At 35.1% G+C, this 14722-nt stretch overlaps 2 protein-coding genes across 4 annotated transcripts; one reads left to right on the top strand and one right to left on the bottom strand.

The window, feature by feature from the left end:
* The first annotated feature begins 1597 nt into the window (after positions 1 to 1597).
* Positions 1598 to 7308, top strand: LOC107858872. Of its 2 annotated transcripts, XM_047406583.1 has the most exons (3): positions 1598 to 1830; positions 5880 to 5950; positions 6708 to 7308. In XM_047406583.1, the coding sequence occupies exon 3, from the start codon at positions 6723 to 6725 to the stop codon at positions 7164 to 7166; it is 444 nt and encodes a 147-aa protein (XP_047262539.1). In that variant the 5' UTR covers positions 1598 to 1830; positions 5880 to 5950; positions 6708 to 6722; the 3' UTR covers positions 7167 to 7308. The 2 variants fall into 2 exon arrangements, with proteins under 2 accessions (XP_047262539.1, XP_016559160.1); XM_016703674.2 differs by lacking the exon at positions 5880 to 5950 and having other exon boundaries at positions 1601 to 1830.
* Positions 7309 to 7569: 261 nt separating this feature from the next.
* On the bottom strand, positions 7570 to 12222 carry LOC107858871 (subtilisin-like serine-protease S). Of its 2 annotated transcripts, XM_047406582.1 has the most exons (12): positions 12205 to 12222; positions 11855 to 11980; positions 11630 to 11727; positions 11427 to 11524; positions 11123 to 11281; positions 10437 to 10548; positions 9820 to 10348; positions 9644 to 9738; positions 9307 to 9549; positions 9095 to 9209; positions 8717 to 8903; positions 7570 to 8464 (listed from the first exon to the last, which is right to left on the bottom strand). In XM_047406582.1, the coding sequence occupies exons 2-12, from the start codon at positions 11933 to 11935 to the stop codon at positions 7902 to 7904; spliced, it is 2280 nt and encodes a 759-aa protein (XP_047262538.1). In that variant the 5' UTR covers positions 11936 to 11980; positions 12205 to 12222; the 3' UTR covers positions 7570 to 7901. The 2 variants fall into 2 exon arrangements, with proteins under 2 accessions (XP_047262538.1, XP_016559159.1); XM_016703673.2 differs by lacking the exon at positions 12205 to 12222 and having other exon boundaries at positions 11855 to 12065.
* Positions 12223 to 14722: the final 2500 nt, after the last annotated feature.

The following is a 14722-nucleotide window of genomic DNA, read 5'->3' as shown; positions in this document are numbered from 1 at the left end:
AAAAAGAATTGGGTTGTCATGTCCTCGGAGCATTTTGATTGTGATCTGTAACAGGCTATATATTAAAAGTAAGACGCTGATTTTAGTTTCTTAATGACTGATTACAAGATTGATATTTTTTATTTTTTTTGCATAACATAGTTTTCAACTTTCAACCGTGTACTTAATTTTGAAAGTTGAGACCACTTTAACCTATTATGGTGTCGTTTAAGCTTTTCAGCTAATGGCCTTGCATGAGTTATTTGTCATATTTTTTTTACGTGTTTAAAAAATATTTCTTTGCGTTTAGTAATTTTTTTTATTTTAAATATTTACATGATATATTTATAATCACAAAATTTTAAAAAAAAACTTGATATATTTAATATATTTTTAATGTCAGATCATAAAATTTAAAAATCTTCTTTATTTCTAAACTTTGTGTTAAGTTAAAATAAAAAATAAATTAAAACTGATGGAGTAATTAATAATAAATAATACGATAGAAAGCAAAGTTAATAAATAAACTGCAAAATAGACTTGACATAGGACTCATTGCCAAAGAAAAGTTCCTTCCAAGTTTACCCAACATACCAATTATAAAACTCCATGTGGGTTGATATTCAAAAAATGAATGATAAATACATTGAGAATCAAATGGCAAGCAACCACACGTAAAGAATTAAAATTGAAATTTCTGTTATACTTTGTTCAGATTTTGAATAATTAAAGGTCCTATTGGCACACTGTCAAAGTTTAAGGTCAATGTTATAATTTGATGTCAAATTTAGGATCATATTTATGTGTTATGTCATAAATTTAAATGTTAAAGAACACATGTCACCATTTTAACAGAAAAGGAAAATACAAAGGGATTTAAACTCTAAAATGAAAAAAAATAACCCCATGAGGACGACCAAAATTCAATATTCTTGCTTCTATATAGTTAATAATAATAATAATAATAATAATTATTTGGCCTTTGCAACAGAACTGATTACAGGAACTGTTTGATATTAAAAGTATTCCTTTTTCTAAATCGAAATTTGATTTCAAATTCCATGGAAGGATTATTATTATTATTATTATTATTATTATTATTATTTGGCCTTTGCAACAGAACTGATTACAGGAACTGTTTGATATTAAAAGTATTCCTTTTTCTAAATCAAAATTTGATTTCAAATTCCATGGAAGGATATATATATATATACACGCGCACATACACATATATATAATAAAATATGTTATGATTTATTTTTTTGATTTAATTGATTTTTTTTGAAAAAATCAAAAATCGAATTGATTCACTAAATTTCTAAAATTTGAAATCGAATCCAATCCGAAAAATTAAAAAATTAAAATAAAAATTAAATTTTGATTTGGTTTTTCAATTTTTTTGGTTCGAATCATAATCTGTCCAACCCTAATTGAAATAGTGTCTGGCCATGAAATAAATTAAAATTATTTTTAATTTTTTATAGATAATTTAGAGTGAAAAAGTGATTTTTTTTCTATTTTCAGAATTTTTAATTTCTTTTTTTCTTTTCTAAGAAAAAGTGAAAAAAAAAGATTTTTTGAAATCTTATAACCATACATGATTCCGCTGTTCAATTCTGGAAAAAAGTAAAAAAATTTCATTGCTAAAAAGATCGTATTTGGAAATAGAGCGGAGGTGGGTGTAATTTTACAGAAGTAGAAAAAAGAAAGAAAAAGAAAAAGAAAAAGAAAAGAGTGGAGGAAAAAGATTGAAGGAGAAGATAGGCAAAACCCAGAAGTTGGCGTGGCCTAGATTTGAAGGAGATTCAAAGCCACTCAATTTTGCCAGTTAATTTGGGGCAATAAGAAGAGGTGATTTATTGTTTTGCCTGTCTTAGTTGAATTTCTCTTCTTGTTTATATTTTATTACGATTATTATTATTATTGTTAGAATTTGAACTGGATTTAGCTGGTTGAAGACTGAATTTGTTATTAGTTGATCTTTTACGTAGGGTTGATCATGAATTTGTTAGGTTACCCTTTTTATGGCTGCAGTTTATCTTCCTATTTGATTATAAGCTTCTTAGATTGAATAAAGATTATCAAGTCTTTTTTTTTTTTCTTGATACTCTTATTTGTGATGGATCATGACCCTTGTCTCGAAGTGTGGAGGACGCAAATTAGGATAGAAGTTAGTGTGTAGGAGTTCGTCCGCAATAGTAGGGAGGAGTGCTTTGGTTGTATTTGTGCCTATAGTTTTTTGTTTATAGTGTTCTGATGATGTTTGGGATCTCGAATAGATGGTTTATAGTATTACTCTATCGGTGTCTTGTTTCTTTTATTATCTAGTGGTGTGTCATCCTATTTTGTTGTTTATTATTATGTTTTTTTTTTGTTATACTGTTATCTGTCCAGAGCCCGGGGTCTATCGGAAACATCTCTACTTCATCTGAGCTAGTGGTATGGACTGCATATACTTTACCCTCCCCAGAGCCCATTTTGTGGGAATACACGGTGTATGTTGTTGTTGTTGTTGTTGTTATTTGTGTTGAATAGGTGTATTTTTAAAATGTTTGTGTCAAAATAATGATGCACGTTGGACTTGGTGGGCAAAGTTACCTGGTAACCTGTTTTTGGTGGGAGGTGGCATGTATCTTGGGGATGATACCTGGAATTGGTCAAGGTTTGTGTAAGCTTGTGCGGACACCACGATTATCATGAAAATAAGTGATGCACATTGGAGGAAGAAGATTGCGGAGAGAACTTATTAAAATAGGGACAATGATTCTTCCACTCAATAGAATGGTTGTTACCATGTAGCACATCTATTCTAAATGGGAATATTTGTGTATTTGGCACATGTATTCTTCCAAATCATCAAATATATAACTATTGAAGTTTAGTTTTCCTAAGCCAGTGTCTAGCTTCAAATGCTTTGTGCTTTTATGCAATGCTCTTTTTGGCTTGAGTTCAATTCTTTTTGGGTTTTTGATTTTTCTTTTAATCTAGAGCCATTCAAGACTATGTTTGCTCTGAAAATTTGAAGTTGTCTCATTGAAATGCTAGCTGTTCAAACAGTGAAATCTAGGCTTAGATTTGTTAAATTTGATACCCCTATAATTTTCAAGACAGCGAAGATGCTTGAAGCTTGGAGATGGAGTACGATGATTCTGTTGTATAAGAATAAGGGTGACATTCAGGATTGCAACAATTATAGGGGTATCAAGTTGTTGAGTCACACTATGAAGGTTTGGGAGAGGGTGGTAGTGTTGAGGTTGCGGATGATTGTTACTATTTCTGAAAATCAGTTTGGATTTATGCCAGGGTGCTCGACTATTGAAGTCATCCATCTCGTTAGGAGACTGGTGGAGCAGTATAGGGAAAGGAAGAAGGACTTGCACATGATATTTATCGACTTAGAGAAGGCCTATGATAGAGTTCCCAGGGAGCTTCTTTTGCGGTGTTTGGAGGCTAGAGGTGTACCTATGGTGTATGTTAGGACGATTAAGGATATGTACGATGGAGCCAAGATTCGGGTTAGGACTGGAGGAGGGGACTCGGAACACTTTCCCGTCTTGATGGGGTTACATCAAGGATCAACGCTTAGTCCCTTTTTTTTGCCTTTATGATAGGTGTTTTGACGCAATACATTCAAGGTGAGGTACTTTATCGTTTGCTTTTTGTGGATGGTGTAGTCTTGATTGATGAGACACGTAGTGGAGTTAATGCTAGATTGTAGGTTTGGCGGCAAACCTTCCAAGACGGAATATTTGGAGTGTAAGTTCTGCGAGGTGTCTCATGAGTTCGATATGGTTTTTAAGCTTGACACTCATTCTATCAGTAAGAGAGATAGTTTCAAGTATCTGGGGTCTATGATTCAGGGGAATGGAGAGATTGATGAAGATTTCACGTATCGGATTGGGGTAGGGGTGGATGAAATGGAGGCCCGTCTCCGGTATCTTGTGTGACAAAAAGGTACCTTCCAAACTTAAAAGGAAAGTTCTACAGAGTGGTGGTTAGACCGACTTTGTTGTATGGGGTGGGGAGTTGGCCTGTAAAGAAGGCCCACATCCAAAAGATGAAGATGGCGGAGATGAGAATGCTTCAGTGGATGTGTGGGTGTACTAGGAAAGATAGGATTAGAAATGAGGTTATTCGTGACAAGGTGGGAAAGACTTCGGTGGAAGACAAGATGAGGGAAGCGAGATTGAGATGGTTCGGTCATGTGATGAGGAGGAGCACGAATGCCCCAGTGCGGAGGTGTGAGAGGTTGGGTAGGGATGGTTTCAAGTGGGGTAGAGGTAGAACCAAAGAAATATTGGAGGGAGGTGATTAGACAGGACATGGAGCAGCTCCAGCTTACCGAGGACATGACCCTGAATAGAAAGTTGTGGAGGAGGCGGTTTAGGGTAGAAGCTTAGTCTGAGTTTAGGAGGTTGTATCTTTTGGTGTGTTACTTGGTGTATCTTGTTTATGGTGTTATTGGATACGTTGCTTTCTATTGTATCTTGTTCTTTTACTATTCCTTATCTAGATTGTTTTATTTTGAGCCGGGGGTCTATCGGAAACAACCTATCTATCTCACATTTGAGGTAGTGGTATGGACTCCGTACACTTACCCTCCCCAGACCCCACTTGGTGGGAATATACTGGGTATGTTGTTGTTGTTGTTGTTGAGTAGAGAGCTGTTCTTTTACTAATTGTGAAAAGGACACTGCCTTTGAAGGAAATCTTCTTGTAATATGCCCATTCAATTTCATTAACTGCCACTGGAGATAGTTCTTGTCAAATATTGACTTTAACTTGCAGTTAGTGTCAATGTAGGCTCATTCAATCTGGAATTTGATATTATGCCTGCAAGTCTGACATTATAAGCGATTCTAGTCTTTGGATTGACAAATGAATTTTCCTTACTCAACTAAACCTGAGTCTATTGTGGATTGACTTTGAGTGTAGAACATTGACTTTCTTATTGCAAGATATCATTGAAGTATACCGATGAAAAGAAGATCTGATTGAAATATTCCTCCATTATTGACATAATACTTATTTTCTCGAATCATATTAGGTCATTGTTGAGGGATGTTTCTGTTAAGTGTCAAAGGATAGAAGTTGCTTGGACTTACGAATCATACGACTTTGTGGATGTTTTAATAAGAAGCTATGGTAGCTTGTGGAACCCATTTTCCTTTTATACATCCAACCACAAAATATGATATAGCGGTGGGAATATCAGCTCTAATAACTTGCTAATTTACTTGTAATTCTTGTTGCATGTTCTTCTGGTTATGTTGGAGACATACTGCATGGCTGGGCTTCATAAGGTCCATCATTTTGCTGGTCTATACATAAATGTTATTCTCTGAGTCTAAAGTCAAATCGGCGATACCAACCAGAATTGATGATAAGATATTCTCGAAAGAAACAAAGCCCCAAAAACAGTGTCTCCTTGGTACCAAATGCTGTCATCTTGAATTAGAGTATAATAGATCATCTTGCTTAATTCAAACAGTAAAATCTATGGAGAAGGTAGAACAAACAAATGAAGCCAAAGCTTCAGACGTGGACAGAGATTCTTCAGCATGACCCTGTCCAGTCTTGCAAGTTGTTTTGTAGAATGTGAAAAAATGATGCTTCCGGTGTGCATTTATTTAGAAATAAATTATGTGTCACTATGTCGGTGCTCTGTATATTGAGATGTCTGGAACAGTATTCTCCATATCATTTTTGGATCTTATTTGTTGATAGAACTACCTCGTCAATTTTTTCCCTCGATAATATCTTTGATGTACCAGAAACTGATAATGTTGGTAAGTGGTTTTCATGTTACCTGGGATTCACGTTTTGTTATGTTGGTGCTTAGTGTTTGGAGGGGGTACACTCATCAGTGCTGCTCTCTTAACTGTCTGATGCTATTTCAGATGCCTTTTTTCCGGTTTTCCGTTGATGCATTCCACTCTGCTTGATAGTTCAATCCATAACTTCCGGACTGGTATTATTCTTGCCCGGACTTTATTCTAGTAACTGGAACTTCTTGTTAATTCCTGAGTGTATCCTTGCCACCTCCCTCTGGCCCACCAACGAACCCCAAGATTTTGTGGATGATAATGAAAACTTAATGGGATATTACTTTTGCATGCAGGAATTACCAATTATCTTTTCAGGGTTCTTTTGTTTTTATGTGTGAGATTGGTGAGGGAGATTGCATGAGTTAGAATCTAGAGACTGAACCACATTCTGGTTGGATGAACATTAACCAGCTCGGTACTGTTCATGACCTTACTTCAGTCGGACTAAGTCTGACCGAGTTAATCCTTTTTAGCTGCCTTGGATCATGAGAATTTGGCAAAGGGCTTCCTGGGTTCATCTTTAGCGAGGCTAGCAAAAGTTTTCTATTTCTATTTAGCATAAGTTTTACCGAGCCTTGGATCATATCTTTTTATGTTTTTTTAAAGGTGAGACTCGTAAGTTATGGTTCCTAAATCTTCTTAAAAGAGGTAGATGGACCAATGTTTTATGACCAGCAAGCAACATTCATTTCTATAAAATCTGTTGATAATGTTCTTTGAGAGTCTTTTTTTGTTCTCAACCAGACTTTTGAAACCCAAATGACTTTTCTTTTGTAATGCTGCTTTGACATTGTTGCTGATGCCTTTGGAAGTTGGATTCCATTATTCCCGTGGATTATTTCCACTGCAGCTCGCTTTCAACTCCATCCTTCTGATATCAATGGCTGTTTATCCTTTCAGATCAAATATAGAGATATGCAAGACCAGAGAGGACCTGAGGAAGCTTCAGCTTCTAAATTGAGGAAAAAGAAAACATCACTACAAAAAGCTCCAGTGTTGCAAAAAGAAGGCAATAAGGCAAAAAGGATACAAGATTTGCATGCACTGCCATTTCAAAATGGACTAAAACCCACCAAAAGAATCCCACCGAACGAAGTTTCCCCTTTATTTCGATATGCCGAGAAATCAACACCTGAATTCTCACAGGATTCTTCCACTTCTGGAAATGAATATCGGGCATTGAGGAGGAAGTATCTATTGCTGGAGGAAGAAAGTTTTGCTCTTAGTAAAGAATTGAGAGAAGCCGAAGATGAGATTAAGGCCCTTGAAGATGAGAAGCTAACACTTCTTGATGAACTTGTTGTGTTAGAAGGCCTGGTTGATCCTTCAGAGATTCAATCCCAACGCCCGCGTATATGATGGTTTAAGTGTAGTTTTTCAGTAAACTGGAGATATATACAGAATTGTGTACAACAATCCAACTTCTGTTAGCATCAAGTGTTATTTGATAGTGGAGATGCTAGTGATGCATTATATAAAATCAATTAGTTGTTTTGCACGATTACCAAATCCAAACTTCCTCCCAACCCCCCTCAGTCTTTTTCAAGTTCCCTTGCTAGATTTTATTCAAACTGCATGTTGGATCAGTTGAAAGTCACAAAACTTGTACTTGCCAAAGTGTCGAAAGATAATTGCTTTATGTTTGTTTCATAGGTTAATAATACCAACATGATAAGATATTTAATTAAAGAATGAACTACAAGCAGAGATAGAAGCAGATACATGGAGAGATGCCAATCAATAATGCAGTACACTAGACAAGTAAAAGAAAGAATTTGTAGTGTTCAAGTAGCTGTGAAAAGTTGGAGTATGCTGACTGACTTGGTTGCAAGAACCAAAACTCAAAACTAGGGACAAATGGAATAAAGAATTACTAATTATTTGTATTTAGCTACTAATTACATGTATTCTACTAAGAATTTTGTGTTGGCTTCATGCAATTATATCAAGAGTGATAGTGAATCTTCCCTCCTGCGGCATAACCTTTACTTGTCACTTCACATATTCCTTAACTACTGCAACCATTTTCAGCAGCTCCTGGGTGCAGTATCTGCTACTTCCCTTTTAACTCAAATAAATAGCACTGCAGCTGAACTATACCATCTTTCCCATGGTGGAATGTGCCACTCTGACAACAAGTGGAGATGTTACCCATGTTCTTTTGTTCCTCCATGATAAGGACCCGAAGACATATCCCTGAGTGGGTGCAGCCACTTTGAAAGTCACCGTGAAATTCATCTTCTGGTAATATCTAGTGAAAGTTAATCTTCTGGGAACCACAGTTACATTGACACCCCTTGGTGCAAATATAACTGCCTTATAAATGCTTCTTGGTTTTCCCACATTAGTAACAGTTCGAGTTACTGAATATTTGCTTCTGAGATTTGGTACTGTGATGGAGGGATAATTTAGTTCATTTGGTGATGCAAAGGTTTGATCACACGTGCTGTTGTCCCTTGTAATTAGATGCAGAGATTTTTCGTCATAACCAATTGAACAAAGAAATGCTCTGTAATCTGCTGGTTGTGCATCATATATAAGACCAGGATCCAGGACTTTCGTCGGGTTAACAAATCCAGAACCAAAATCAAATGGATTAGCCTTCTTCCCTTCAGGATCTACTATTATTGGTTTGTGATGCATATCTGACAGTTTGGCTGCATTAGCATTCATGAAATTAGATTATTATGTAAAAGTTGCACACAAACAGTTTTTAAGATACAAAGCTCAAACAAAACCAAATCTTGATCTTCTCCTCAGCCTTTTCTTTCTTTATAGCAAACCTCAGACTCGAGAGTTGCATTTATAACTTCCTATAAATCAACCTTTAAACCAATGCAAGCAGATGAAATGGGCAGATCCTAAATGCATGGATCAACTAATTAGATTATGTAAAGCATCTATTTTACCTGTTGTCATGATGGCTGATTTGATTGCAGAGGGAGACCATGACGGATGCACAGCTTTTAATAAAGCAACAACTCCTGATATGTGAGGGCAAGCCATGGAAGTTCCAGAGAGAATGTTGAAGTTCAACCTAGAAACTGCTGGGGACCATGCTGCCAGGATGTTTAATCCAGGAGCAGCAATATCAGGCTACAAAGACAGAGATGCCAAGTTAAAAGAACTAATCCAACCACGTGGAAGACCCTGGAAGAAAATCTCAGGATGCAACTTACGACTTTGTTGGTGTAGATGATAAAAGAAAAGTGTGATCGATGTTGAAACAAGTAGCAGTTGAAAGACAAGTCTCTAAAATCTGATACTATTTTACGCAAACAGATTACCTTCAAAATTTCTGGTGTTAGAGAATTAGGACCTCTGGAAGAAAATGCTGTTACGCGAGGAGCAGGTTGAGCTCCCAAAACAGTTTTAGCAGAGAGAATCCTTGCCGTAGGGAAGCTGTTAATACAAAAAAGATTGGAAATTGGATGAGATGAGTGCTAATAACAGCAAAGAATACTAAAACTAATATCAATCCACTAAGAGGGAAGTGAACCGTGTATTATTAATGTAAGCTAGAATCTTGTTTCCAATCCTTTTCCCGACAGTTGCTGCTGGAATGGTGAAAGGAATGGCCACACCCTTGTCTGCTTCATCAATAAGGATCATCCCAACTGCACCAGCTTTTTTTACTGTATTGCTTTTCTCTAGCTTTGATTCACTTGAGCTTCCAGCATGTCGACACACAAGGACCTTCCCTTTGGCCTTAGTTCGATTCAAAGAACTATCTAAGCAATAACTAGTGGAAAAGAGAAGAAGGAAAAAGTACTTCAATATAATTGTCAGTGCATAGATATCTACATTTAACAAACAGCGAAGTACCTCTGCTTCACCTGGATTGATAAGGAGTGAAGTATCCAGCATAAGCTTCAGAAGCAGGTATGATTCTTGCAGATGTATTCATTTGAGATGAGCTAAGACTTTCACCCTTCAAAATTTCCAGAACATAATGAGGAGAGAAAGAAATTGAATATTACTTAACATGTAAACTATCGAAAAGTGGGATTACCGTGATTTGAACTCTATTGCTTAGTATAATATCAGATGTAAAATCTCTGTCAGTTGAACTGGCTGCAACAGTAATCATCCAGGGAGCTAGATTTGTGGCTGAACCAGAGGTTCCTTCATTTCCAACTGAGGCCACCACAAGTATCCCACGGCTAACAGCATGAAATGACCCCACAGAAATAGCATCATTGAAATAATCTCCTTGGGGAGCATCAGGGCCCAAAGATAGAGAAATGACATGAACCCCATCTCTAATTGCATCATCAAATGCAGCCAACAAATCAACATCATAGCAACCAGAACTCCAACAGGTTTTGTACGCTGCTATCCTGGCCATTGGGGCACCACCTCTGGCTCCTCCAGATGCCAAACCTTTGTAATTCATATTAGCTACGTAACGCCCTGCAGCAGTTGAAGCTGTATGACTTCCATGACCAGTACTATCCCTCGGAGACTTAAATAACACTGTCTTTCCATCATCTTCTTCAGCTGCATAGCCACTCATATAATATCTAGCCCCAATTATTTTCCTATAAAAGACGAAGTTCTTATTGCACTTATCATCCACTATATAACAAAACATTAAACTAAAAGAAATGATCGGCAAATAAAGGAAACCTGTTGCATGTTGATGTATTGAATACTTCCCCTGATTGGCATTGTCCTTTCCATCTAGTTGGCACTGGAGGCATGTTGGTGTCACTAAAACTTGGAGACTCAGGCCAAATTCCTGTTTCAGTAAATGTTTAAGAGCTTAACCTCAAGATCTAATTAGTTCAAAAAACAACAGAAACAAGGAAGCTGGGGACCAGGTTAAAGATAAACTGATAAGGTTGTGGACAGAGAGATGACTTTGTATTGAAACATGTCACTCTAATGGATAGGGCCCCTTCCCAAAAAGTACATCAAGCAGTTCAACAAATGCAAAGAAGAAACTGGGAAGTTGAGAAATTGAATAAACTTGGGCTAAAGAAAATCTAAGCAAACATATCCCATCATTGCCAAATGATTGAAACAAGAATTGATTGATAAGTGATAAAACTTCTACAACAGTAGATGAAAAGGAATCAGAATACTAAAGGAACTACTTTCCCCATGTTCAAAAGTTCAACCACATGACAAACTTAGCACTTTCTCAAAGTTATATTATTGTACTCTTCTTAAGAAAAGTAACAAAGACAATAGCCTTTTACGTGACGACTTGGTTTGTGCCATCCATCACTAAACGACCATATCTTTCACCTAACTGGGAAAAAGATTGCTGCAATTAAGATAACTTGAGCTAGTGGAACAAGAGAAATCACCTGTATCAATGAAACCAATGATTACATTAACTTGGTTCTTGGTGGAAAAACCTGGGATTTCCATTGTTTCATCATCACTGAGTCCCATGAAATCCCATGAATGAGTTGTATGCAGATTCCTCTTAGTATTAGGAAATACAGATACCACTCCAGGCATTTCTGTTTCGTTTCAACATTAAAGACAAATTTTCGTATCAATCTCAAATAGTGGACTGAGTGCAAACCATCAAAGTAGGTAAACAAAAGGGCAACCCGATGCACTAAAGCTCACACTATGCATCACGGGGTTCGGAGAAGGGCTTACTGGACATTTCAGAAGCCTGTGCCTCAGTCAACTTGGCTGCAAAGCCTTTAAAACCATGCCTATAACTGTATACATGAGAAGTCTTGGCTTGTTCAACGCTGCAAAGATTACCACTTAAGTTTTTTTGCCAAAAACAAAACCAGGAAAAAAGGGCAAAAAACTCATAGCCAAAAGTAAAGAAAAAAAAAAAAGAAAAAACTTACTTTCCTCTATGAATAGCAGTAAGCATTTGATGATTTTGCCTTAAAATTTCATCTGGGTGTTCATCATTATCTTTGCTTCCCATGTACACCACATATAACTGAACAAATAAAAAATCAAAAACTCAAGAACTTCACCAACTATTCACCTTTTCTCAAAACATCATTCAAATATACATCCTTAATAACAGCAAATAAAAACCCATGTTTCCATAGAGCCAAGATTACCTTTGAAGAAAAGCAGAGACTAATATGTCCAAGAAAAACACAAAGAAAGAGTAAAAAGAGAGTCTTTTCTGAAACACCCATGTCCTATTTTTGTTGTATGAGGCTAGTAAAAGAATGTGTTATCAACTGCAAGAAGGAAAAAGATGATATTTTATAGCAAGACAAAACAGAGAGAGAAAGAGAAAGAATGATTTGAAATAAAGAGAGAAGGGGGAGAGAGATTGATTATTCAGTGTCACAGGTATACTGTGGTAGTAGTAGTAGTCGTACTACACAAGTATATTTTTCTGTTATACAAAATTAGTATAGCGTAAAACAGTATCAAAAAAAAAATAAAAAAAATTCGTCACCCCATTATAGTGAAAAATCTTGTAGCACTGATACAAGGCATCAAAAAGAAAATGGAAACGTGAAGACTAGAGAGGGGAAGATAGTGGTGAGTTTGCTTTAAACTGAACCAACCACGAGGGACTCCACTACGTAAGGGAGAGACCGCAGCAACAGTTAGTCAGTAAGTAGACCGTTATAAAGGAAAACACCATTATTCCATTCTTGTTTCTAGTAATTATTCCCTTGCTCTTGTTAATTCGATATATTTTATTAATAATGTTAATGAATTGCTAAAGTAGATTGATTAATGAAATATCTATTTTTGATATAACGATGGTGTAAAATTAAATGAAGAGGATAATTAGAAGTGCTACGTGTCCGTGGAAACGCTATTATTACAGGTGATAATAGTATAGAATAATAGATGCTGAACCAAGGAATGTGGAGAAAGTAGTAGTACTAGTGGCTACTGCTCCTAGTAGGATATCCCCCAATTTCCACTCATTATTTTGCCCATTAACCAATGTTAATTCTTCATGGCTTCTTTCGCATGGTCAAGACAACAACAACAAACTCAGTGTATTTCCATAAAGTGAGGTTTGGGGAGGTAGAATGGACTAGGTTTGGGGAGGTAGAATGTATGTAGTCCATACCGCTATCTCTAAAGAAGTAGGGAGACTATTTTTGATAGACCCCCGATGGCTTCTTTCGCATCATGAGGTTGATATATTCCTCCGATTCAAGTAACACTATTTAAGTATTCTCTTCGTTTCGGAGTTTAAGAAAATATATATATATTTTTTAATTTTGTGGTTCTAAATTAAATTATATCAAATGTACTGAATGTTTTTAATCTTGTGGTTTTAAATATATTATATGAAAAGTTGAAATTAAAGTATTTATATAAAAAAAAATAATGCTTTTTTTAAATGAATTAAAAAAAAATAAGTTATCTTTTTTTAAAACGGAGGAGGTACAAAGATTTTTTAGAAAAAAAAGATATAAAAAATTTTGAAATTTGTGATCTATAATGTTATTTTTTGACTATTTTTCTAGTATAAATTCTAATTACTTTTTTTAATATTTAAAAGATGACTTTTATGATTAAATTATTTTAATTATAAAAAATAATATTCTTTTTGAGACAAAAGTAAAAGAAAAGTGTGCCATTTGACTTGGAAGTTGGAACAAAAGGGGAATTATTTTGGATAAAAATATGTTTTTACGCAATCAGTTTAATTATTAATTATGCCAATTATGTGTAGTTACCTTTAAGCGAACGGGTTATTTTTTACATGGATGCAGTAACCTTTTTGATATGTACACGGAGGTAAAACGATACACAAGTTAATTTATAAAATTAAACTAGTAATATTAAAAATTAAAATAAAAGAAAAACTTGTTTGATTGTATTAAAAATAGTATTGAATATAGAGTATTAGGAATATTGAGATAAAATTATACAAGAATTATTTCTTATTCACTATTTAGTTTAATGTATTAAAAATAGCATACGTGATATAATATTTTAAAAAATATATTGGTAGTTATAAAAATACCTTGCACATTCCTTAGTTATGTATACTATGAGTGATTTTAAGGATAATTTTATCTTTAATCACACATAAGTTACGAAAGCTGCCAAACAAAAAGTTAAATCACTATGTAAAAGCTAATACCAGTATTATTTTCTTTTCTACAACCCAACGAACCTTTATATCACGATTCACGGGAAGGGAAGTATTGATACATTTGGTCAATGGTCAAATTACCAGATAAAGCACTTAAAATATTTGAAAACTTCAGATTCTATAGAGTTCATATTTTAGGTTTTACTTATTAAAAGCTATATATGACCCTTTTTTTAAACCTCTGATCTGGCTTTGATTTTAATGGACATGATAGAGTATACCCTCCAAATGATCAAAGAATTCCTAGCAAGCTAAGGGAGGATGTTACCCGATTTAGTGGTTCAAGTTTCATATCAAAACTTGCTTGGGAAGAACAAGAATAAAAAAAAAAAGAGTTGTTCTTTACCCTTTTTCACTTTTGTTGAACAATATTATAAGGACGAGTGGGTTGAAAGTGTGGAAGTTATGTTTAGATTGAAGTAGAGATGAATTACTAGATAATCCTTTTTACTATGTACAAGTTTTGGTAAATAAAGTACCCCATATTTATATGTGAAATTGTTGAGATGTGTACAAATTAAATTGGCCGCACATCATATAATTAAAAAAAACAAAAAAAGGGCTCTATCAGGACATAAAAAAAGGACAGCTCGGCGTATTAAAGCTTCCGTTATATATAGGGTTCGAGGAAGAACTCGACCACAAGGATCTAGTTGCATTTATGTCGAAAACTGTTTTCAAAGCTTGAATTCGTGATCACATGACAATAACTTTACCAATTACTTAATCTAATACTGGTAATGAAAAGTTGAGGACATTCATCATCATATATATTGGAGTACCAGAAATGTAATTATTATTCACCAGTAACATTAATTATAGTAGTCATCAACATTTGGTATCTAAT

This window comes from Capsicum annuum, chromosome 2 (genome assembly GCF_002878395.1).
Source record: "Capsicum annuum cultivar UCD-10X-F1 chromosome 2, UCD10Xv1.1, whole genome shotgun sequence".
Taxonomy (NCBI): domain Eukaryota; kingdom Viridiplantae; phylum Streptophyta; class Magnoliopsida; order Solanales; family Solanaceae; genus Capsicum; species Capsicum annuum.
The sequence above is the reverse complement of the archived record's forward strand: the minus strand, read 5'-3'. Positions and strand labels throughout refer to the sequence as shown.